The sequence below is a fragment of the Lipophrys pholis genome (assembly GCF_963383615.2).
Source record: "Lipophrys pholis genome assembly, chromosome: 3".
Classification (NCBI taxonomy): domain Eukaryota; kingdom Metazoa; phylum Chordata; class Actinopteri; order Blenniiformes; family Blenniidae; genus Lipophrys; species Lipophrys pholis.
The window spans coordinates 27,195,697-27,221,634 of NC_137627.1; the positions used below are offsets into that span (position 1 = coordinate 27,195,697).

The 25,938-nt window shown below is 41.3% G+C and overlaps 1 protein-coding gene across 1 annotated transcript in view; it reads right to left on the reverse strand.

Annotated features, from left to right (window-relative positions):
* Positions 1 to 25,938, reverse strand: part of bcas3 (BCAS3 microtubule associated cell migration factor) — a 415,011-nt gene that overhangs the window by 371,759 nt on the left and 17,314 nt on the right. Inside the window, exons 6-7 of the mRNA XM_080459250.1 lie at positions 23,752 to 23,833; positions 16,424 to 16,496 (exon numbers count right to left, since the gene is read on the reverse strand). Coding sequence (XP_080315376.1) covers positions 16,424 to 16,496; positions 23,752 to 23,833 — 155 coding nt within the window. The remainder of the gene's footprint in view (positions 1 to 16,423; positions 16,497 to 23,751; positions 23,834 to 25,938) is intronic.

Genomic DNA, 25,938 nt, shown 5'->3' on the forward strand with positions numbered 1-25,938 from the left:
TCAGTTTGCGTCATGGTTTTAGGCAGAAGGTAGTGTTTTGTGTGTCCATCCAAAAAATCTCAGTGACCAAAATGTATTTGGACTGTGACCAGTGCAAGGGTGGGGGGTGTATTTGAAATAAAAAAATAGACCTTAAATTGTGCATTCTAATACATTCTGGACTACTAAATACTACATTGTGACATTTTGGAGATTTTGCTTCTTCGCAGTAATATATTTTCTTTTCCTTCTGACATTTTTGCTGATGATTCCTATATGCGTTTTTTCTTTTAATGTAATGGCTTCTTTTCATTGGTGATGGGTTCCACCTGTACCTGTAACTGTACCACTACCTGCACCTGTACCAGTACCAGTACCAGCATCACCTCACACCAAACTTCACTACATGTGCTTCTTTATACCCCTTGTAGTTTCTCTCTGCACCCTAAAGTGAGCACCTGTAGACTCTGAACTGTAAAATAGTTTCTATTATCCTCTTATCAGTTATTAATTGACTGTTATATGCTTATTTGTTATCTGCAGGCCTCCTATAGGTAGGTCCCACAGTCACAGTCACACATAATTAAATTGGTGATGAAACAAGCATGATTGTCAATACTTATATCAAAATCAACATTTTCACAGCAAAGAATATTTTATTATTCAATGAAAAACATGAATGATGTGCAGTTATCCAAACATGTCAACATTTTGGAAACGAAAGATTAGACAGATCATAGGTTCATAGAATTAGTCCCACCTGTGTGGATTCTGCAGATAGAATTCCTCAGCATCTTGGAAAGGAAATTCCTCTAAATTCCTCTTCTCTGCTTCAGAATTACAAACCAATCAGAGGCCGCCTTTCGAAAGGTATATACCATGTGGTATTAATTGACCAATCATGTTGTTCATTACTGGGCGTAATACAAACCGGAAGTCAGTTGTAAGTTGTGTACTCGAGCTGATAATTCACGAAAAAAGATGAATTTAGACAAAATTGCACGGTGACAAGTAGTGATATCCATTATACTCATATTTTATAGATATCTGCTATTTGTTTTTAACGTCTTTTCCGAGAATTGAACGTCCAAATGACGGCTGAACGGCTCGCTGCCTAAAACCATGCTTTGCATTTAGAGACTGACAACACAAAAAGCACAATTTTCAAGAATCAACTGCACCCTATGATACAGATCTCATCATCATCTGAGAAGTCTAATTATATGGCTTGACTTTGATTAAGGGCACAATGGTGCAGTGGCTAGCACTCACGCCTCACAACGAGAAGGGCATTTCTGTGTGGAGTTTACATGATCTGCTGCGACTGTAGAGCACTGGTGACCACAGGTGCTGATTGTATTTTTGAGGCAGGCCTGGTCGTGTTTCTCTGGTGTAAACTTCACCAGAGATCTCATGTAGGTGATGACCTTCCATCCTGGAAACGAGCCTTACCTAGTGTAGATCTGACCGTCTTTAATGTTGGTGAGGGCCTGTAATCTGTGATCTTGATGCTATTCTTCAGGTGTTGTTCTACATGCGTTTGTCGCTTGAAAACATTGTTTGAATTCTCTAAGCTGCTGTTGATTTCCTTGTTAACCAGGCATCTGAATAGATGTTACCTACCACGGTGGGTAAAATGTAGAACTGATTTAAGTTCAGTTTCACTAACAATTACAAGAGAAAATCAAAAACCACATACTGTCACAGTACATCCTCTCCTCTCACTACCGCTACACAGCACTTTCAGTAAAGACTTCTGTTTTCTGGTACAATGCTTCTGTTGGTCTTAGTGCAATCTAAGTTTTCTGATGCAGAAGGCTCTTTCTGAAGCTGATGATAGACCACACAGCTTCCATTTTCAGTCGTTTCTTCCCTGTTTTGCCTCATCTTACCACTGTGGATTTGTTTTGTGTTGGTACAAGTATGAAACATTTTTGGGGAAAATCGAAGCCAAAGAACACTACTGTGATCAAAAGTACAGAGTATGCAGAAAGGTGTTATATTGGAAACTTGGCAAACATTTTTTGTAATTTAATTTTTTTCTCTTCATTTTCTTCTTTTGGGTTTAACAGCAGTTTGCATCCATAAAATTGCATTACCGCCATCTGCGGGTTCTATCTATCTACATTGTTTCCCTCCGCTCTCATATATATGTATGTACTTACTTCTAATATATGTAACTACAAGAATCACAGTCTATCTTATGCTATGTGGTATTTTAAAGCCTAAATATGAGGTTTAAAGGTGTATTATTTGACAGGCAGTAAAAACAAAACAAAAGGGGGTTTGAGATTTCATTGAACCATCCTGTGATTTTCATTTGTGGGTATAGCTGGAACCAGCAGATGGCGTTAGTGCATGGATGCCAACTGCTGTTGAACCCAAGTGAAGAAGAAGAAGAAGAAAGGAAACAGTCATCAGGGACAATGATTCCATAGTCCCTACGATAAAAGAAAAAAACCAAACAAAGAAAAACACACTGTGTGTGATTTTAATATCCCACAGTGTTTTTAAGTGAGGTATTTGCATATTCAATCAATTGATGAAAGTATATTGACTAAAATAAATGATCCACACCCCTCCTGAAGAGTACATTTATTTTGGCTGCGTGTTATCTTTAAATTACAATTCCCTCATTTATACCTGAGGCAATCACGCTAACAGCCATTAATTCATGTTGGCGTATTTCCTGCCAGCAGCAGGTGAATCATCTTCTGCAACCCGACGAAGCAGCGTCTTACCACTGTGTGTGTAAAACAAAAGTGCCATGGGAATAGAGTTTTTATGGAACGTCACAATTGTTTTTGTCCTGATGGTTAACGTCAACATTTCAAAGGTCTCGAGAGCAAGCAGGGCTACCATTACCAATCAAGAGTACAGCATTAAGATTAATACTTAAATTCAACCCAATGATAATTTACTTTCAGGCGGCTACATCATCGATTTCAGCATTATCAGAGTCCAATCAATCCAATTCAAGGCTCTATCCCGAAAAATGGGCCTCCGCAATTGATTCAAAGGGACAACGATAACGCGCTGTTATAGAATAAAAATGGCACAAGGTTCAATTGTTTTGTTTTTGCAGTATTTTAACAAATGACCCAGTTCTAATGGAGGCAATGTGGGGTCAGAGGTAATGAGATTTTCTGATGCTGAGGACGTTCGGGCGTAGGTTGAAAGCAAGGCTAAATCACAATTATCATTATGGATCATGGCGGGATGTCAGTCCTTGCACATGTTAAGGTGACGCCGAGCACCATCACCCAGATCAGTAACAGGCCTATTATGATGGCCTATTAGATCAATGTGTCAATTACTATTACTCAAACTGGCCCCTGGGTCTGACGGGCTGCAAAACCAGGGAAATGGAGGAAAGGAGGCCCAACTCATTTACCTCCTCTGACAGGGCAGGAAGATACAGCACACATGAACCCAGGCACATACGCACGCACACACACTCCTCAGGTATCATCCTACAATCATCTCACAGGTCAGAATGTATTGCATAGCTTGACGTTCTTTTAGTTTTGTGACGAGATAATTTGATTCCTCTATATAGATTATTTGTCCACAAGCTTACAGCGCGATATGTTGACATTGTGACAATAACTTTGCATCATACAGTGTAGACCAAATGTACAGCTGTATTTTTTATTGAACACAATGGAAATCTGATGAGATTAGATTAAGTTAATTTAAAGAATAATGTGCAGTCACATTAAAAAGATGTCTGCACCAGATTTAGCACAAAGCTAATTTTCATCTGATGATCACTGATCAAGTTGTTTTAGCTTCTGTCTTTGTAAAGTGCTTGTTATTTAACACCAGCCCCATGACCTTATAAATCCCTGAGTGATCAAGAACACCTTCCTCCCCTTAAATTCCCCAACAGGTACCCAACAAGTGTTGAGAACTTAAACTGTACCTCTTATCTTATCTTTTTTTCTTTTATGTTTCAAGATGCTTGTTGTAGGACCCCCTCAAAAATGGCATGTTACTTCTGGAGGGGTTATCCTGCTAATAATAATAAAAACAAAACTACTGATTTAATAAAAAAAGATCCTCCCTTTGTCAACATATTCACACAAATATGTCAAACTGCTAACTTCATAGCATCACTAACCCTGAGCTAAAAGGTCTCCACTGTGAAATACTCTAAAATGTCCAAACAAAACGACAGACAGCAGAGCCAAAACGCTCTCTACGTTGTCTTAGCTCAGCATTCAGCAGATAGGAAACTCATCCAGGGTGAAAACTATTAGACTCAGCTTCAGTCAAGGTCACAACAGTCTAAAATTGGATTTGTCAAATCTGAAATAGCAGTGCTGTAAAGTGAGCGTGGGGCACGCCTGCTGAATGGATCTGCCTCCCAGTAAACTGGGCCTGTTTGGGTCACTGTGCTGTTTGGCTGCTCTGTCACTGCACTACAGTTGGACTTTCTCCAAACAAAACAGTGCTTAGTGACTTTTACAATCATGTGTGAGACTTAATTTTAGATGCACAACTGTTTACAAAGGTCATTAGAGACCTTTATGGGTGGCACGTGTCTCATTATTGTGCCATTATCATCACTCCAGTGTGCACATTTCCTCCTTGATGAAACATGTTGACATCTGTTCTTTTCATTTTCACATCAATGCTGAACTTATTCCATGAGCACTTTGGCTGGAGGATATGCACACATCTTTTTTTATGAACAGAACTAAAAACCAGGGAATGAAAACCACAAGATTTCATGTGGCTGTGGAAAGCAGAGATTGAAGCCCGAGCGGGGAATTAAAAAGCAGGCAAATAAATTCATTTACAAGGATGGGACGTCACCACATTTCCTACTGGTGCTACGTTTTACAAGATCCCCAAATACAGAGGACAATTACATGCTGTGCAAATGCTACACAAATACAACCTGGGTTTGGGAAGTGGTGGCCAGCCTTGCTGAAAGTGAAAGAGAGCTGTGATGGTTGGACTGGTAAACTGATACGGCCTTTTGAAACGGGAAACCAGAAAATGTACATTAGCTTTGCCAAAAGCTGATGGCTTCAGCCAAAATCCATCATGTTGTGAGCAAGATTTTAACCTTGGCAGGATTGCAAACACACAGAAAAGTTTTGAGACAATGTGACATACTCCTATGAAAAGAAATGCAACCTGTAATTGTACCATGACTGACATATGAGTTCTATAAAAATGTGACATTTAAAGATTTTAACTTTAGAAAAGGAAAGTGAACACATTCAAGGTTTAGTGACTGCTTCAAAACTTCCACTCATATCATGAACTTTGTTATAAATATCGACTTCATGCAGTTATTGAACTATAAATCAGGTTCCATGTTTTCCTTTGCTTTTCACAGGTTCATCATTTATGCGTCATCCGAGGAGCTGAAGCTGTGCTACAGCCTCAGTTCCAATGTTTTCCTGTTATGTAACTCTCCCTCATCTCAATCTCAGCTGGAGGCACGATCAAGGCCTGGAGGAGGCCTGACGGAGGTGTGATGAAGGCATGATGGAGGCCTAATAGAGGTGTGCTGGAGCCATGATCATGTCCTGGAGGAGGTCATGGAGGTCTGATGGGAGGCCTGATGGAGGCCTGATGGAGGCATGATGGAGGTATGATCAAAGTTTGGAGGAGGCCGGAGGCCTAATGGAGGTATGATGGAGTCCTAATGGAGGTGTGATAAGATAAGATAAGATAAGATATCCCTTTATTTATCTCGCATGTGGAGAAATTTGCAGTGGTACAGCAGGATAGTACAGAGAGAGAAGCACACATAGCAGGAACTAAAAAAAGCAGATAAAAATACAGTATAATAGAAAAATATGCACACGGTGCCTATAAGTGTGTACATGTACAGAATATGGGGGTGGATGAAGGCGTGATGGAGGTGTGCTGGAGGCATGATGGAGGCCTACTGGAGGTGTGATTGAGGTGTGATGAAGGCGTGATGGAGGTGTAATGGAAGCCTACTGGAGTTGTGACTGAGGCCTGATGGGGGTGTGATGGAGGCCTAATGGAGGCCGAATGGATTCACGAAGGACTGATGGAGGCACTGGTCTGTGGGCTCAGGTCTCAGTAATGTTAAATGTCCACTACTCTTCATAAAACATCAAACAGCAACTACTTTTATTTGAAAATGTTTTATTTCTCATTTTCATTTTTGATGGCAAACTGGACCTTCTCCCTGGCTGATTCTGTCCCCCGATGTTAAAGCATTTTATTATAGTGCAGCGAAAAGGTCAGCAACGCTACACAAACAAAGCCGTGAAATCCAACTGTACAAAGTTCAGGGAAACAGAGAGAGAAATGATCCAACAAAAAGCAGTGGGACAAAAAAATGTCAGAATTTATGTATGTGCAGACCATAAATCCAGTAGGTTGCCTGCTCTTCTGACAGCAGCAAAGTGGATATTAATATTCATTACCTAAACCATAGCTCGCATTAGAGCCAATTTTAGCCTTTTTAGCAGCGTCTGCCAGTTTTCTGTCTGAGCTAAGTGGAAGCACTTGACACAAGAAACATCTGGTTATGGAGGAGCTCAAACTTCTACCAGCATGACCCCTCCATGGAGCGCTGCATCTGTTTGTGAGTGACACTTTGAGCCAGAGCTTCACATCTCTTCTGCACCTCAGGCGAAAGGTTCAGGTTTGACTTGCTCCAGGAGAAATGGCACTTCAGAGTGTTGCTGCTGCACAGCTCTAATTAAGTCACTCACCAAATACTCCAAAGAAAGGTTTCAAGCGCATTTCTGATCAGGAAGTAATGCAGGTTATGGTGTGTTTGTCAACTTGTTGAAGACCATCAGGTCTGGGGATGGGAACGTCATTCGTTCTGCCCAATTTGAAACATATATCTATTGAAGATAAGAGAAAATACAAACACTAATAATTGTTCTAGAACAGCATTTTGCCAACTTTACCATTCAAAGAGACATTATTACCCTTCTAAAGGGTTAACTGCACATTACACTGGATGTCTTGGACTATAAGACACACTTTTTGAGTTGGTTGGTGTTACATTAAGAAGCAACTTACACGTCAAAATATCCCGATACAGACCATCAGTGACCACTAGATGTCACCGTATGACCAGAAAGCTGCTACAGTACCACAGAGAAACCTCCATTGCTACCGTTTTCCCAACGAAAACGCAAAACCTTTGTTGCGTTTTGGAAATCCGTTTACACAACAGCGGTTCTCGGAGTTACTAAAAAATGTTTTTCATGAAACGGCTCCCAAGGTGAAACTTCCCACCCCCATCGCTGCGTAGGTGCCCGAAAACACAACTGTGTGGAGATGCTCGTTTCTGTTTTCATGTAGAAGTTGTGATAAATGCTGCTACTGTACTTGTGCACCACGGCTGTAGTAACTATTTCTTCTGCATATGCTCAGTAGAGCCAATCAGAACAGAGTTTCCTCCGTGGTGTCATGACTCCCAGTCTATTTTCTCGTGGGACTTGTTTTTTGTTTTTTTTTGACAGTCATCATACAAACAATCCAACTTGGCCGTCAGTCCACTAGAATGTCCATGTACTCCCAGTGTTTTTAAAACAGGGGTATCCAAACAATGGCCCGCGGGCCAACTGTGGCCCTCAATTCCTTTTTAATTGGCCCGCAGTAAATTCCAATACTGGAATATGGCCCAAACATGAAGTTTGAATTGATCGCATTGTTTTAAGCAGCGAGCCGTCCAGCTGCCATTTGGATGGATGGTTAATGTTTGAAAAAGATGGCCGGAAAAATTGTGCACAGCTTGCTCATAGCGTCTAAAATATGTGTACAGTAGAACCTTGGATACAAAGAAATTGTGACTGTTAACACACCTTAATGAGTGGCCAGCAGGCAGCCTACTTTCTCTTTCACTTTAATAAACCAGGGGAGTCAAGCATGAGGTCTGTGGGCCAGAACCAGTCACTAAAGGCTCCAATCTGGCCAAAACCACCAAGCAAGGTGGTTATGTATATCAAGTATAAATTAAAAAGGTTATTATAGCAATACTTTACCGGTCTGGCAGCTCCAGACGAAACTGGACTGTATGTGGCCCCTGAAGTAACATTTAATTTTGTATTTATTTTGTATACCTCATTGCATACATTATATACATGTATAAATATTGTATAAATCTTTATATTGGTTCAGTTATGTGCTTTTAAATAACTGTTTCTTCCATAACATATTATTTGATGTTTGGTTCCTTCAACATCAACTGGTCCCACAATTCATCACAGGTTACAATGTAGTATTTAGTACTCCACAATGTAGCATTTAATAGTCCACAATGTAGTATTTCGTAGTCCACAATGTAGTATTTAGTAGTCCACAAAGTTGTATTCAGTAGTCCACAATGTAGCATTTAATAGTCCATAATGTAGTATTTAATAGTCCACAATGTTGTATTTAGTAGTCCACAATGTAGTATTTAATAGTCCACAATGTAGAATTTAGTAGTCCACGATGTAGTATTTAGTAGTCTACAATGTCATATTTCGTAGTCCACAATGTAGTATTTAATGGTCCACAATGTCGTATTTAATAGTCCACAATGTAGTATTTTGTAGTCCACAATACAGTATTTAGTAGTCCACAACATATTATTTAGTAGTCCACAACATAGTATTTAGTAGTCCACAATGCCATATTTAGTAGTCCACAAAGTAGTATTTAATAGTCCACAATGTAGTATTTTGTAGTTAACAATACAGTATTTAGTAGTCCACAACATAGTATTTAGTAGTCCACAATGCCATATTTAGTAGTCCACAAAGTAGTATTTAATAGTCCACAATGCAGTAATTAGTTGTCCACGATGTAGTATTTAGTAGTCCACAATGTCATATTTAGTAGTCCACAAAGTAGTATCTAATAGTCCACAATGTAGTATTTTATAGTCCACAATGCAGTATTTAGTAGTCCACAATATCCTATTTAGTAGTCCACAAAGTAGTATTTAATAGTCCACAATGTAGTATTTTGTAGTCCACAATACAGTATTTAGTAGTCCACAACATAGTATTTAGTAGTCCACAATGCCATATTTAGTAATACACAAAGTAGTATTTAATAGTCCACAATGTAGTATTTTATAGTCCACAATGCATTATTTAGTAGTCCACGATGTAGTATTTAGTAGTCCACAAGGTCATATTTAGTAGTCCACAAAGTAGTATTTAATAGTCCACAATGTAGTATTTAGTAGTCCACAATGTTGTATTTTGTAGTCCACAATATAGTGTTTAGTAGTCCACAATGTGTTACAATGCACTATTCAAGGTTTTTTTTTTCAAAATCTTTGGCCAATCCCGCCACAACAAATTTTTTTGCTCCATTTATTTTTATTTTTAGATGTTTACTTGATTATATTTTAAGACTACATAGAAATTACAAAAAATACATAATGGGGCACCGCAAAAACAATCCAGGAGAGGCCATATGTATACCTCACCTGGAGTCAGTGGCTCGGCTGTTAGTGTATTTTTCCAAATGTGGCCTTTGGTGAAAAAGTGTGGACCCCCTGGTTTAGAGCGTATGTTGTTGTTTTCTGCACGTGTGCGTAACTTCAATACAAAAACAAACAACAGAACCAACTCCTGGTTTGACTTGCTCACAACATCTTTTTCATTACTTCCATGTAAACGGACATAATTGTCGTATCATTGCCGTGGAAACGCAAAACTTTTCTGAAACGAATGCGTTTTCACTTGAAACCTTGTGTAAACTGAAAAATAAGTGCTGGCGAGAAGACAGTCACCTGAGCAAAGCAGAGCTGTGTCATGGTGGAGAGTTACACCAGCAGTGGAGTGAAACAGGAGAGTTTAAACTTTAGTAAAATATAATATTAATTGCTTTGACCACAGGGGCTGTGGTGAAGGTTTGAGAAGTCATTCCTAATCATTCAGTCTGTCGGCTGTGTTTACGTGCACCACTTCCACAACTACCGAGTTTAATCCCACTTCCTACAGGAAGGGGAAAACTGGCGAGGCAGAACACGCTTTAGACAGACATAAAACAGACACGCAAGTCAAAATAAACGCTGCGGAGCGAAGTTGGAGTGTGTGTGTTCGCGTGTGTGTGTGTGTTCGCCTGTGTGTGTGTGTGTGTGTGTGTGTGTGTGTGTGTGTGTGTGTGTGTGTGTGTGTGTGTGTGTGTGTGTGTGGATGTAGGGAGGAGGAGGGGTAAAAGCAGGGAAGGGGGAAACCAGATTACAGCCACTTTCATTTCCACGCAGGACCATGACAAGAAGCCTGGAGAGCGAGTCCACGACAGGAGAACACCACATCTCTGCCCACAAATTAAAGACAAACTTCAGCGATGAGGAGAAAAAGAGGAAGAGTGTGTGTGTGTGTGTGTGTGTGTGTGTGTGTGTGTGTGTGTGTGTGTGTGTGTGTGTGTGTGTGTGTGTGTGTGTGTGTGTGTGGTCATAATGTGACAGTGAAGAACACCATAACCTCATGGTGGATAAAAAGCATCACTCCTCCAAATCCCCTTTAATCTGATGGCTCATTTTATACAAAGGCTTGATGATTTCCATTTAATACACTTTGAAGAAGACAAATACATCCGGTGTGCAGAGCAAAAGCTGTCATGTTAATGCACTGAAACACACGGCTTAGAGCCGCCGCAAGCTTTTGTCATCACGTGTTTGTGAGGCCTGCAGTAGAATTTGTTGCTTCCAACCACATAATTAATAACTGTTTTTTCCCTCTGAAACAGACTGAATTATGGACACCAGCTTGTCGGGAAGCACATCAACACTTTGTTCTTCTCCATGTATTTGATGTGGTGATGTTTTTGTGTTGGTCGTATAGAAAGTGAATCTCTCTTGTCCAAAATTGATCTCAATTTCACTGTAGCGTTCGTGTTTCTACAGTAAATGGTTTGTTGTAAAAAGTGTGCCTTTGCAGTTTTATCTCAGAGAACAGAACAACAGAAACAGCACCACCTGTTTAGCATTCATCAAGCGAGTGATCACTTGTTCATCTCTGTGTTTTTGACTAAACTCGCAGTGTGATACTGAAGAGTGTTCCATTTCACTCTTTCTTACTGTACAGAGGCACAGGAACAGTTTAACGTCTTTGCTGAAGCAGCTCCTACTCCAGGTGAGGGCAGCAGATTGATGTTACAGGGCAGCAGCACTTCATAATGTATGGAGCTCATTCAGAGAATCTTCCTACTAGAAATGATTAAATATGTGTTTTAAGACACTTTGCAAGAAATTTCATTGTATAGTCGCCATATGTCTTTACTAAATTTAATGTCTTAAAATATAGAAACATTGTTCAATTCCCTTTGCCTTGATGCAAAAAACATTTAAGTACATCCTTAAAAACCTGGAAAAAATAAAAGAAATGTGAAGATGATGAAGTAAAAACTCAGTGAATTGTATAAAATACATGTTTGAATTTTGATGCGCTGGAAAATACAGAAATGACTTGACTTTGTGCTTCCTCTGGTAAATCTGATGAAGGACGTGATTTAATATGGCAGAATTAATAGATGCTAATGCTGCTTCACTCAGGTCTCTGTGTTCGCTTACTTCTATTACTGCTCCAGTCCAGTAAATGAATCCACATTAAGTTAGTGTTTCCAGATTGGACCCTGGTGTGGCACACTGTGAGCCCCCAGGACAAATGTTTGAAATCTCACGTAGGCTTTTACAGAGAGAAAGAATAAGGAAATATATACTGAAGAATGGTTGAGTTGGCCTAAGCTCAAGTACTTCTTTTAATATTACACTGGTGCTTTGGAAGTATTAAAGGATAGTTTGTGTTATCTTTCCAATAAAAGAGATTATTCATGCAGTTGTGATTAAAAGACATGACACATGAATTGTGCCAGATATGAGAGGGAGAAGGTTGGGCTGTGTGAAGACACACGGACACATCCAGCTGGATGAGTGCTGATCTGATGTCACACTGCCGCTGCAGTGGAAACAACACCGTCCCTGAACATCAGCCTGCTGCCACAACCACAACACAAACCGAAAACTTCAGCATCCAGTTCACAAAGTCTGAGCTCTGACAGGAAAGAGATCATTCGCAGTTACATAAGTTTTATCTTCCTCCTGACCAGCCAACTGGTTTTGGAATGAAGAACCAAACTAGAGGCAGCGATGAGGGTGAACCGGGAAACAGCCCGTCCAGCAGTGAGGGGTCTGTGAAAGAGGAGCACATTGGACCCCCAGCATGTGGAGGGGGGGGGGGGGGGGGGGGGGGGGTGCTGGACACGGAAATGTCACCAACAGTTCCCCAACTACGGAGAACAAAGCACACTTGTTCATCACTGAACTTTTGCCCAACAGCACTTACAAGCAGAACATTTCCATGCTGAAGGGAGAGAGCTGGGTGAAGTCTCCCAAAACTGCAATACCTGTGAAGGTAATTAACAAGAACGAAAATAATCACAACAGCAAGAGAGGAAGGAAATAAATCCTTTCCAGAAATGTGAGCAGACACAATGAGGCCTGCAGTGGCACCAGCATTCTTTGCTAATTTCCAAAGCTCACTGGCAGCAGTGCAGAGAGTGCAGGCGACGCACATGGAGCTTCACTGTCAAGAACATCATTGGATCCATACATTGTTTGGACTTAACGCATAATCCTTTCCATTGATAAAATTATGTTGAGTGTGCCTGGCTGGAAATCCACAAGTATAGGGCTTCAGCACACATGCTTTTTCCCTTCTCTGGTTTTCCTTTAATTTGCAAATCTTGTAATCTAAGCCTCGAGCTGACTGAACCAACTTCTAAACCAGCACGGCTGGAGTGGCCAAGGCCCCAATCTGTTTTCCATTTAAGTGTCAAGACGGCATCCTTTTTGGTGGTTAACAAAAGCTGTTATTTCAAAATGATTATATGCTAAAAATTGTGTGAGGACCTTAGTAAGTTTATGAACAGGCCCAGTGGAAAGTACTGCGCCGCACCCGGAAGCCTTTTTCCTCCTTTCTTTGACCAGAGTGTTATTTACCAAGCACTTCAGTGAGGGGGAAGACCAGGCACCGCCATTCAGCCAGAGGTCAGGGTTTCTGCTTTTCAGCACACAGCATGTTTTCAACATTAGTGTCGAGCGACGCCTGGCTGAGTCGCCAAACCGTTGAAGCGCTGCCTCGTCTCTGTGTCACCGGGGACACAGCTCCAGCTGAAGCTACCGCGGCGGCACAGAGACACGGGAGGCAGCTTCTGGAGAGCATCAAGGTGGCGGTCTGCCACGAGTCGCCTTCACGTTAAAACGTCCTCCACCGGAGGTATTCATGTAAAAAGCAACCCTGAGCTGTCATGCGGCAGCCCGCCACTAGTTGGCGCTACATAGCGACATACAGCAGTCCTCCTCCCTGCTGCAGTACTCAAGCAAACTCACTGCAGCAGTACTGGAGTAAATGGAACCCTTAAAACAGCGTTACGGGAAATATGTCGACTCCATTGGAGCAATGCACAAACCAAAGTTTAACCTGCACCAAGCACATGAAGCTAACTCTGGATATCAAGCTGCACCAAGCACATGAAGCTAACTCTGGATATCAAGCTGCACCTCAAACATCTGCTTCACTTTACTCATTGAAGCTTTAAAGGCTTCAGGAAGTTTCTGGAAGATGTCTCGTCCGATCAAATGCTGCAGGGCAACGCTAAATGCTAACTGCTAACCTCCAGATTACTGCAGAGGAGCAAACAGCCTCAAACTTCAGCAGAGTCGTTAAAGATACAATATATTTGAGGGACAATGTTTAAATACTGGACTATAAATTGAGCCGAATTCCAACAGTTTTCTGAGCGTTTTAGTCTTCAATCTATGAGCCGTAATTAACATTTTTCATTTAGTAAAGAGGAATTAGTCATGGGGAACATGCCTAGTCTCCATCCTGGCCAGGCTGAAGCCAGACTTCCTTATTTCATTTCCTGGAGAGGACATATTGAGTTAAATGTTGTGTTGCTCTGGAAGAGCAGCATGAGGAAGGGAGGGTGGAGGGTGGGCATGGAGGGTAAACGATTTGGGGTCGGTCACATTTTAAATTCCTTTTTTTCCCATTCCAGTACGAGCCCTGAAAATCCCAGGGATCTACACATCTGTTTGATCTCCCTGCTGTGTGCCTGTGAGGCGTTCAGGTACTGTTCACACACAAACCACAGTGCCATGAAGAATCCATGAATCACACTCACTGAGCCCACATCATGGGCTCGGCTCCAGCTGGGCGCATGTGAAGGCTTCACAGCACAAAGTCGGGCCTCCTTTGATGCCTCTTGTTATGAGACGTTACTTTAAGATGAAGCATTTGTTGTATTTGATAACAGAGCAGTGAAACACGCTCCTCTGTACTTTGTAAAGAAAGGTCAGGAGGACGGACAGCAACCCCAAACCTTTTTACATATTACAACCTTGTTTCACTGAAACATTTTAGCACCTTGTCAATTAAGTATTTTAGGTCCATCTGATCATCTTGCTGTTCCCCCTGTGCTGCTGAAAATGAGCTGGTGGATAAGCTTTGAGGAGAAAATGGGATTTCCAGTCACATCATGTTGTGCTGTCCCAGCTGCAGCACTGAGCCAGAGACAGAAGACTGACATGTTCATAATGACAGGACACTCTCACACATGGGCAGCTCCTCCTGCTGCACAATAAATCCCATCTGTTGCTTCAAGATCTCAATACAGCAGAGCTGGAACATCACACATCAACACAGTCTCGATCCCACAGCACACAAGGTATTGAAGAGATCAGATGGGAACAACTGTGTTGAAGTTCAGGTGAAGTTGTCTAAGAGCAGATCAGTTCTGCTGCTTTGACTTCTTCTCTATCACTCCTTTTTAAATCTGTACGTTAAAAGTTGGTCCATCGATGTGAAGGGGTAGAAAGTGAGTGAATCATGTCTTTAAGGTAGGAAGAAGTTGAAGAAATTTTAAGTAATTTGTGAGATTTAGAATTAACTTTAGCTCAGTTTAGCGTCAACTTTAAGAGGCTTGTACAGTTTTACTCATAACAACACTGCCGGTATTTAAAAATGATTACACTGTATGTTGACTGGTGAACTGGACTGATTTTGGGATATATGAGGGTTCTGGTCGAGATTATTATGTCTGCCTTAGATTAAAGTAAAGATCAATAATGGAGACAAAAGTGTAATGCGAGTGATGAAGAACGATGTGTAGGTGCAGGAAAGGACGTCTGTCATTTAGGGGGCAGAAAGTTTCCACCTCTGAGTCTGGTTCTGCAGGTTTCGTCCTACGAAATAGGGACATTTTCACTTTCCACCGTTGCTTACACTTGCTCATGTGGAATTGTTGTTTTTTCTCTGTAAAAGTGCCTTGAAGTTGTATTTGGCACTATACAAATAAAAATTTTAAATGTAGTAACAAGCAATGACTTTCAAGTGAAAATGCATTAATTTCGGAGCATTTTGATATGTCCATTTAGAGGACAACAGTGCTCAGAGTGACTGAGAACGCTGGCCTCTGTCTCCATGTAGACGGCAAAAATACTGATACTGTGCATGCATGCACGTTGGTAGCAACTAGTAGTTCTGCACATGCTCAGTAGAGCCAATCAGAACAAAGTTTCCTCCGAGGTGTCACGACTCTTAGTCCGTATTCTCCTGGACCTGGTACTTTTATTTTGACAGTCACTGTGATAACAATCCAACTTGGTACTTTTGTTTTGACAGTCATCGTAATAAAAATCCAACTTGGTAGTTTTATTTTGACAGTCACGGTAATAACATTCCAACTTGGTAGTTTTATTTTGACAGTCACCGTAATAACAATCCAACTTGGTAGTTTTATTTTGACAGTCACCGTAATAATAATCCAACTTGGTAGTTTTATTTTGACAGTCACTGTGATAACAATGTAACATTTAGTTTTATTTGGACAGTTACCGTAATAATAATCCAACTTGGTAGTTTTATTTTGACAGTCACTGTGATAACAATGTAACATTTAGTTTTATTTGGACAGTTATCGTAATAATAATCCAACTTGGTAGTTGCCCGCAGGTCAACTGCAGCCTGCAATTTATTTTTAAATGTTAATGTTTAGAGCGGAAACTACATTGTTTTCAGTGTTTCTACTATTGCCATGTAAACGGACGTTGTTTTAGAACGTTGTCCTTACACTTTTCTGAAACGAAAATGCAAAATGATGTGTTTTCACTTGAAATGTTGCTGTGTAAACAGGGACTCAGTCTGAGATTATATTGCACAGAAGTGTTGAAAAATGCAGAGATCTCAGAACTAATTAAAACACAGAAGAAATTAGAATAGAATAGAATAGAATAGAATAGAATAGAATAGAATAGAATAGAAATACTTTATTAATCCCAGAGGGTGACTTATTATCAGTTCAGAAAATGTAATGTGAATGCACAAGAGTGAAACGTGTGTGCACGCCAGCACAAACTCTATGAGCCGTATGAAAGATGATGACATGTTTATAAAACGGCAGTTCATTGTGAAGCGTGACTCACCCGGACGACCCTGTGCTCTTGCAGACTCCAAGCAGAGGCCTCTTTTCAGCAAAAGTGTCCGTCTTCAGAGGACCTGTGGAGAGACAGGATGATCATTCTTCAATAAAAGTGTGCGCCCCCCCCTCCATGACAGGAAGCGTGCTGATTACATTACAACTGTTGACCTCTCATCCAGTCATTGGTCACAAAGCGACCTTCAAGTAATGAAGATTTCTCCCTTCCTAAGATCCACCATGATACTCCAAAACCTCCCAGACTTTGATGCTCCACTTTTTACAGACGTCTACCTTTTAAAAAAAAAGCTGTGGAAAATAAAGAAATAAACACAAACATAATGACAAACCAACCTAAGCTGGTCAAATCCTCTTAAAGTTGCACAAGCAAGTGAGACTCCTTGTTTGTTTTGGGGTTTGAGTGTGGAATTACAGCATAGCGGGAGCCCAGTGGGCATATTAAAAAAAGCACAGAGAAAACATGTTGCATTAAGTGGACCAGGCCCATAGTTTCCCTAATTGTCTCATTTTTTAAGTCGGGCAGAGGATCAGGGGATTGAGGGGACGGGGAGCTTAGATTGAAGAAGATGTTACCCTTTAGAGGAGAGTAATTTGAGGCTTGACAGTAATCAGCCTGAGTTCCTGTGGTATGGCGTGAGAGCAAAAAGTGCCTTCCCCACCAGCCTTTAACACTCCCAACTGGGTCCTTTCTTCTTTTATGTCTCTGTCACCAGACATCATTCCCAGTCCAGATATTGAGCCATAACATAAATATGGCTCTGGGAGACTTAGTGAAATGGCACATTTACTAAAGAAAAAAATGCTCAGGAGGGGAAAAAAATGCAAGATTTGATGAATGGGCAGAGATGATTTGATTACTACTGTAATGGACAGTAATTGAAGCAAGTTCTGCTGACTTCCATGTGGACCGTGTGTTTTAAGGTTACAGTGAGGGATGCAGCATGTTTGGATAATAGCAGAACATGCCCTGAACACATCTCAGACAACATGTGTATTGTTCAGCATCACAAAGCTGGAAGCAATGTGACTCTATTGTGCTGACATAGGAACTGACCTCGGCTGGAAAACTGCACAAGACCCACACACATATTCTTAGGAACATATTCAGATTCACTCAATGCTCAGTTGTTATCTGTCAGGGGACATATTCCATCTCATTTCTCAAGACAACACAGGATTATAGGTTGTAAATTCTCCAGAGGATGTGGATAAATGCATTCACTTCCTTCTGTCTTCCAGGAAAGAGGAACCTTCCCTCATAATAATCAACACCTATTTTAGGGGCTATATAAGTTCGCCCACCCACGCCCAGCATCCACACACAATTGGCCTTTTAATGGCCGACCACAGAGCAACACTGTTTGCGCCCTAGCAGATTGCAATCAGCATCCTTCCCTTCAGTAGTACAATTCATATTTATTTTCTGCTGAGAGAATTGCCCCCCTCATGTGTCGGGGGCTATCTGCTGCTTCTTATTAGTGCGCTTTGCTTTCATCCACTTCCAGCACTCCTCCAATGGTGCCATTGTGCACTGTTGAAATAATCTGCCAGAAAGACCGGAACACACAACGGAACAAAAAGGCAATTTAGAGAGAGCGAGAGAGAGAGAGAGAGAGAGAGAGAGAGTGAGAGAGAGAGTGAGAGAGAGAGAAACCACAAGTCGACTTTCACAGCACTGATGGACACCTGCAGAGATGAAATTTAAACTTGTGTCTCTAATCAGGGCAACATTTGAAGCAATGACAGTGAAACAAGAAAACATTTGTTTGTCATCATGGAAAATGTCGCGGTTTGAGAGGTCAAAGTCATCAGGACTTTATGCTGCTGCTGTTGTTTCAGATGATAAAACAGCAGTAAAATGAGCTGCATGGAGCTTCAAACTGCTTCATGTCACAACACAGAACACTTACTGAGGATTACTAGAAGAACCTGTGATTTAGGAGATGGTATGTGGTGCTAAAAACACAGAACTCAGCAGCTTTTAGCGTGAGTCATTTTCAGAAATGTAATTGTTAAAATTCTCTCGTCAGAAGGAGAGTGAACACACGAGTCAGGATGAACCATCCATCCATCTTCTGTATTGATTATCCTGCTCAGGGTCACGGCCATTAATCAAGGCTCCATTTACACAACAACAAACTTTTTTTGTGTTTTATATAAGAACGGTGCTCAGATGCCACTGAAAACGCAACTTTTTCAAAATGCTCCAACCTTCTCCGTTGAGAAAGTGGAAACGCTGCTCCTGCTCATGCTCACCACGGCCAATCAGAACAAAGTTTCCTCCATGGTGTCATGACTCCCACCAGTCCATATTCTCCTGGGACTTGGCAGTTTTATTTTGACAGTCACTATAATAACAATCCAACTTGGTAGTTATATTTTGACAGTCACCATAATAACAATCCAACTTGGTACTTTTATTTTGACAGTCACCATAATAACAATCCAACTTGGTACTTTTATTTTGACAGTCACCGTAATAACAATCCAACTTGGTAGTCTGTCCACTAGAATGTCCATGTTCTCCCAGTGTTAAAGATTAGAGCTCATTGTTCTCTGTATGCATGTGTGTGTGGCTTCATTACTAAAACTAACAACAGCACTAACTAGTGGACCAACATGGAAACTACATCATTTTCAGCATTTCTGCTGTTTCTGTGTAAACGGACATCATTTTCAGAATGTTGTTGTGTAAACATTAAAGTTTTTTGAAACAAAAATGTAAAAACTATGCGATTTCAGATGTCGTGTAAACGGGGACTAAATTGACATTCTGAAGGATTCCACATGTCTAATCTGTATTTTAGCTCCTAAACTTTAAGAATATACAATAAAACCAGTTTTTCATGACAAGCTTAAAAAAGTCCAGGATTTTTTTTTATTCTGTTCAGAACACTGTCTGTTATGTAATAGTTATGTAGTATCGATGCCAACATTGTCGCTAAGGGTCTGTGTATAACATGTACAGAATATGTTATAACATGAATATGTAGAAACCTGATGGGTGACATTGAGGAAGAGAGCGAGACTCTGCGGTGATGATCAGTTCCAGAGCAGTTTCCAGAGGAGCTCTGGCAGACTTCAGAGGCTCGCCACCGCTGACTGAGAGCCGGCCAACAGTAATCACACATTCACTTCTACATCAGGATGAGGCAGTGAAGATCAGCCCTTCATTTTAATGACATAGCACCACCTAAATGGCCCACAAAACCAAACTGCATCAGGACGTGCCATACAAAACTTCACTTTAAGTGCCGACCTTGGATGCTGAAATCAGTTACCGACAGGCTGTTTTCCTCATGTTTTCTTCCAGGAAAAGACACTCTAGAACAGGGGTGTCAAACGTACGGCCCGCGGGCCGGAACCGGCCCACCAGTGGGTTCAGTCCGGCCCGCGGGATAAATATGCATTATTAAAGAATTTTTTTTTTTTTTTAAGAAAAAAAAAATAAAAAAAATAAAAATAAAAAATGAATAACCGTATTTTCACGACCAAAAGGCGCACCGTACTAAAAGGCGCAGTCTCAGTTATGTGTGCCATTACTGCATTTAACACACACATAAGGCGCACCTGCTCATAGGGCGCGGGTTCCATGCCCACACTTCCCCCTTTAACTTTCTCATGGTGTCCGCATTACAACAACACACACACACAAGTGTGCGTATTTAAAAATAGAGCGGGAGCAAAACTGAGTTTGGTTGTGCTTTATTTAAGTATTGATTACAAAGTACTAACAAACATACCAGGTTCATTTTCTTCACTGTCGGAGTCACTTTCCGTGCCGTGCGGCTCCTTGGAAATGATGCCGGCTTTTGCAAATTGTGGCGTAACTCGCCCGGCGCTGCCTTCCACTCTTAGTGAAACTGTGGTCTCCATCGGTCATCCATCGCTCCTACGCCGCTCGCAGCCTTACTTTGAACGGCCGGTTCACACCGATGTCCAGTGGAAATGTTCAATTTTCATTTCTTCTGCTAGCGTTACTGCTTTTAGTGGAATGGTGACCGCGGAAACGCTTCTCCCACTCGTTCTTTGTGCGATGATCCACTGCTCGAGTCTTTCCTCCAACTCGGGCCACCTCGCCTTATGTCCGCGGAAACTCAGCTGCGTCTTCTTCACCTGTCGGAGCTCGTTTTCCAGCTTCCTCCACTTGCGAACCAAGTTCTCTCGCGGCTGCTCGATTTCCATGTTCCTCCGCTGATGGCCTTCAGTTTAAAGTTAAACTGTGCTTCATAAGCGTGTCTCTTCGCCATTTTCAGGGTTGTTAAAACAACGATGTTCTGCATAACGCACATACCCGTTCATTTATATACAATCCACGCCCACACTTCCCCCTTTAACGTTCTCATGGTGTTCTCTACTACGTCCGCTTTACAACAACAACACACACACATAGGGCGCACTGCGCGCTTTACCTGCTTTTTCTGTTGACTCTGGCACCCTCTTCAGTGAAATGTCTTTGTCAAAAAAGAGAAAAGTGGACACAGAGTGTCGGATTTTTCAAGAAAAATGGACGTCTTCCTATCTGTTCACGGAGGTGAATGGTAAACCCGTGTGCCTGGTGTGCATGCAGCAAGATTCGGTACTTAAGGAATACAATATTCGGCGCCACTGTGAATCTCAGCATGGTGAAAAATACAACAGCTTGCACGGAGAAGTGAGAAAACAGAAGGTAAATGAAATGCTGGTGGGTCTGAGGAAACAGCAATCTGTTTTCACCCAGAGCCGAGAGGTCAGTGATGCTGCGGTGAAAGCCAGCTACGTAATTGCTAGCCATATAGCATTAGCGTCAAAGCCGTACCGTGACGGGGAGTTCGTCAAAAACTGTATGCTGAAGGCTGCCGAAATTGTGTGTCCTGAGAAGCGACAAGCTTTTGCCAATATTAGCTTGACGAGAAATACCGTGGCAGACAGGATTTCGGAACTATCGGCAGATTTGGACCGCCAACTGAAAAGCAAAGGGGAGTCATTTCTGGCATTTTCTATTGCAATTGATGAGAGTACTGATATTACGGACGTCGCTCAACTGGCCATATTCATTCGTGGAGTTGACGAGACTTTGACTGTCACAGAAGAGTTTGTCGAGTTGGTGCCTATGACCGACACCACAACAGCTGAGGACATTTTCCGCTCCGTTGTTGGAGCGCTGGACAGAGTCGGGGCGGACTGGTCCCGCGGCGTAAGCCTGGCTACTGATGGTGCGCCGTCAATGATCGGGAAAAAGGCAGGTGTTGTGACAAAGTTCAGAGAGAAAGTACAAGCCGCAAATGGAGGAGGTGATTTTTGGACATTTCATTGCATTTTGCATCAGGAGGCATTATGTTGCAAGTCGCTAAAAATGGATCACGTCATGGAGGTGGTTGTCCGAACTGTTAATTTCATCCGAGCCAGAGGTCTCAATCATCGTCAGTTTGACAGCTTTCTCAGTGACTGTAACATTACCCATGGTCTGCCATACCACACTGAAGTAAGATGGTTAAGCAGAGGTGCTGTGCTGAAGCGCTTCTTTGATCTACGTGGGGAAATCGGACAATTCATGGAGAAAAAAGGAAAACCTGTTAAGGAATTACAGTGCCCACTTTGGCTGCAGGACCTTGCATTTATGGTTGATATTACAGAGCACTTGAATAATCTGAACAAAATGTTGCAAGGACGCAAAAAAATTGTAACACAGTATTATGACAGCATACGTGCATTCAAGTTAAAGCTCACGTTATGGGAGATGGCAAGCGGTGACCCTGCTCATTTTCCCTGTCTCAGAGATGTGTGCGCCGCAAGCGTTAATCCTGACGTGACACAGTACAAAGACAAGATTTCAGGGTTGCTGAGGGAGTTTGAGAAGCGATTTCAGGTCTTTAGCGAACTTGAGACAGAATTTTCAGTTTTTCGCTCACCATTCACAGTCAGCGCTTCTGATGTACCCGTTGACATGCAACTTGAAATCATTGATTTGCAGTGTGATGTAGAATTGAAGGACAAATTTGCTTCTGTGGGCTTGGACACATTTTACAAGTATCTCCTACCAGGCTATCCTAAATTGACAGCACTGGCTGCAAAAATGTTGTCCATGTTTGGGACTACCTACCTTTGTGAGCAGGTCTTCTCAGTAATGAACATTAATAAAACAAAGCTTCGCTCAAAGCTCACACATAAGCACATAAATGAGATTCTGAAACTGGCTGCTTCTCAGGACATGATGCCTGATATTGATGCACTTGTGCAGGCTAAAAGATGCCAAGTTTCAGGGGCAAATACTGAGCAAGACTAAATCGTATGGAATGCTGCTTTCAGCATTGCACTAAATTTGTATGTGTTTGATGTATTTTAACATGCAAGACAGTGGGTTTATGTTCCACAAAACTGTGAATAAACGTTTTGCAACATTGTACAATCACTGATCAGTTTTTATGCATAATGCACTTGAATAAATGTTAAAGTGAGTAAAAGTGTTTATATTAAGTGTGTATATATTTAGTAAAAGGGACAATTCATTTCATATAAAGATTTTTATAATTTACTTCTTCTTCTTTGCACTAATACAAAGAAAAAAAGTGGACTTATTGTTAGTTCTATGTAATTTTGGAATGAGTTTACTGGTCCGGCCCCCTTGAGATGCGATTAAGTTGTATGCGGCCCCAAGACCAAAATGAGTTTGACACCCCTGCTCTAGAACATTTACAAGAGGAAGGAATAAGCAGGTAGCTTCTCTAAGACTCTGAGAGTTGAGCTGGATTAACCCAGTAAAGCGGTGTTCAGGTACTGTCTGGTCATCAGTACTCAGCAGTATTTTCACATTTTGAACTTCACAGCAGGATTTTACTGAATCATACCAGAGAAAACAAACTCAGGTCATCAAGTCTGGATTGACAGTCTAGTGTACCAACCTTTAACTTTTAGTTCTACTTTAAAAGTATGTTGAGGAGCACAAGACAACATCTTGAAGTCGTAACGGAGCATGAACACATCTCAAATAGAGACATTCTTCAAAATCTCATGATTTCAAACTGCTGATTTGGCTTTAAAACCTTGGATAAAATCAGACAATATAAATAAAACTAAATACTTCAATCAATTTGTCTTCAAACTTAAATGAGAAAAAAGTACACTAAATGTTATTTTGAAATGCTGTCATTTAATTCCACAAAGGTTAGACAACACTAAGTGAAAGACATCACTGTGTTGCTTACTGACGTTTCCCCATGTTGTACAGCGTGAGTTTCCAGTGAAGCGCCAGTTCAACCTTCAGGTAGTGCATGGTGACAGGTAGAAAAGAGCTGTGTCAGTGTGGAGAGCAAAGCAAAGCAGAGTAATGCTCACCGATGTGAGGGGCAGGCAGCGTGCGAGCAGCTCTCACTGGACCATGACGCACTGAAAACAGCTCCTGAGCTTCACCTGCCAGCTGAAAGAAAAGAGTCGCAGTCAGATTCTCACCGTCAGAACAGCACACACTTCAACCCCAGTCCCACAGGTTCCTGATCACTCTCTCACCTGACTGTGTGTTTTGAAGATGTTTTCTTGTGTTTTTACTGTGAAGCACTTTGTGACTCTGTGTCTGTGAAAAGCACTATACAAATAAAATGTACTTACTAATGAATGAATGATGATGGAGTTCTGTGCAGGACTCAGAATCACTCATTCTTCAAAGTCCAGTGTCAGAAAGTATTCAATAGAATCAGTTTGGTTTGATTAAAGGAAGCTGTGGTGTAAATGTTCTGCATTTCAGAGGGATACCTCCTGACCTGCAGGTCCTGGTGCAGGTCCAGTCTACAGTAACCCCACAACAACATTTAGCACAACACAGTTTGAAAAGGTCTGCGAGCTCTGTCCCACTGTTTAGGTCCTAATAGCCGGTGTCCAAAAAGGACACCGGTCAGCCATATATCATCTGGATGCGTGGAAACAGGAAGGCAGAAAGGTACTGTGGGATTTGAGGCTATCGTTTACACCACGACATGTTGTCTTTTGAGAAAGCTTTCATATTTACACAGCAACGTTCTGGAAACGATTTACATTTCCACGGAAATGGCAGAAACAATGAAAACGATGTAGTTTTAATGTTGGGCCACTAGTGAGTGCTGTTGTTAGTTTTACTACTGAAAGCACACACACATATGCAGCTGAGAAAAATGAGCTCTAAACATTAACAATGGGAGAACACGGACATTCTGGTGGACAGACCACCAAGTTGGATTGTTATTTCGGTGACTGTCAAAATAAAACTACCAAGTCCAGGAAATTATGGACTGGGAGTCATGACACCACAGAGAAAACTTTGTTCTAATTGGCTCTACTGAGCATGTGCAGAGGAACTAGTTACTACGGCCCTGGTGGGCATGCGCAGTAGCAGCGATTTTCACAACTTTTTTGAACCATTCCCAAAAAGCACCGTTGTGTAAACAAACACCCAAAACACAATCGTTTCCCTTGAACTCATTGGCGTGTAAACAGGCTGAGGTGAGGTGGTGACGGTACCAGGACGATCAGATCGAGTCCAATTACAGAATAATTCTGGACATGTTAATATGTCATGAAGCCAATCACATATACCTTTCGAGTTAAATGTGAAAAAATATTTATTCTAAAATTATAATTGCAGTTTACCAGTAATTTATTATTAATTCATTGGCTGATTATTGCACTATTGAAGCAATATTAAAACCATTACTCTCAATCTTACTTTATTGACAAGTTATTATATTATTGGCTTTAATGTATCTAAATTTGACCAATTCATTTTCGTGTGCTACAGGTGCCAAACTCACTTTATTTCAGGAGGCACAGTCGGTCTAATCAGATCTGGAGTGAACCACACCAGTAAGATAAGAGCATATTAAGGTATAAACAGCCACAACTAAAAACCTTACCTTTTGTTTTAGTGCAGAGAAATAAGAGGACAAACTAGTTTAAAAGGCATTAAAAAGTTGAAGTTTACAAATAAAAATAAGTGCAATTTCAACATAATCTCAGAATACAGTTAAATGTTTTGAAAAATGTTGGTAAAAGTCTGACTCTTCCAAAGAGACATGTTTTATTAAAATTCTCCTTCAGTGTTACTACTACTTCACTAACAAGATAAGAGCTTTTGTTAATAGCTGCTACAATTCCTACAACAGCTGACCACAGGAAATATAACAGAAACTGTAATTACTTCAAAACTCAAAAAGCTGGGTTTTCTTGGGTTGGGGTAACGTTACATGTCATTAGATCGTCCAAGGTCATTATTCATCATGTTTCACTTTGCTTTAGGAGGTTTGGACTCCGTGTGGACACATCCAGGGCACATCCAGGACACATCCAGGACACTGGGCTAAAATTGACTCGTCCTTTTTTATGCTGAAACATGGAGACAGATGTGAAATCCTGCAGTAATTCTCTTCAGGTTAATGTTGGTAACAGCCAGGACGCGCCGCTACACCATGAAAAGGTTTCCTTCATCTGCCAGAGGTCATAAAGTTATGGCTGATCACAGTGATCACAGAACTATAGTGCAGTGTCGTTGGTGAA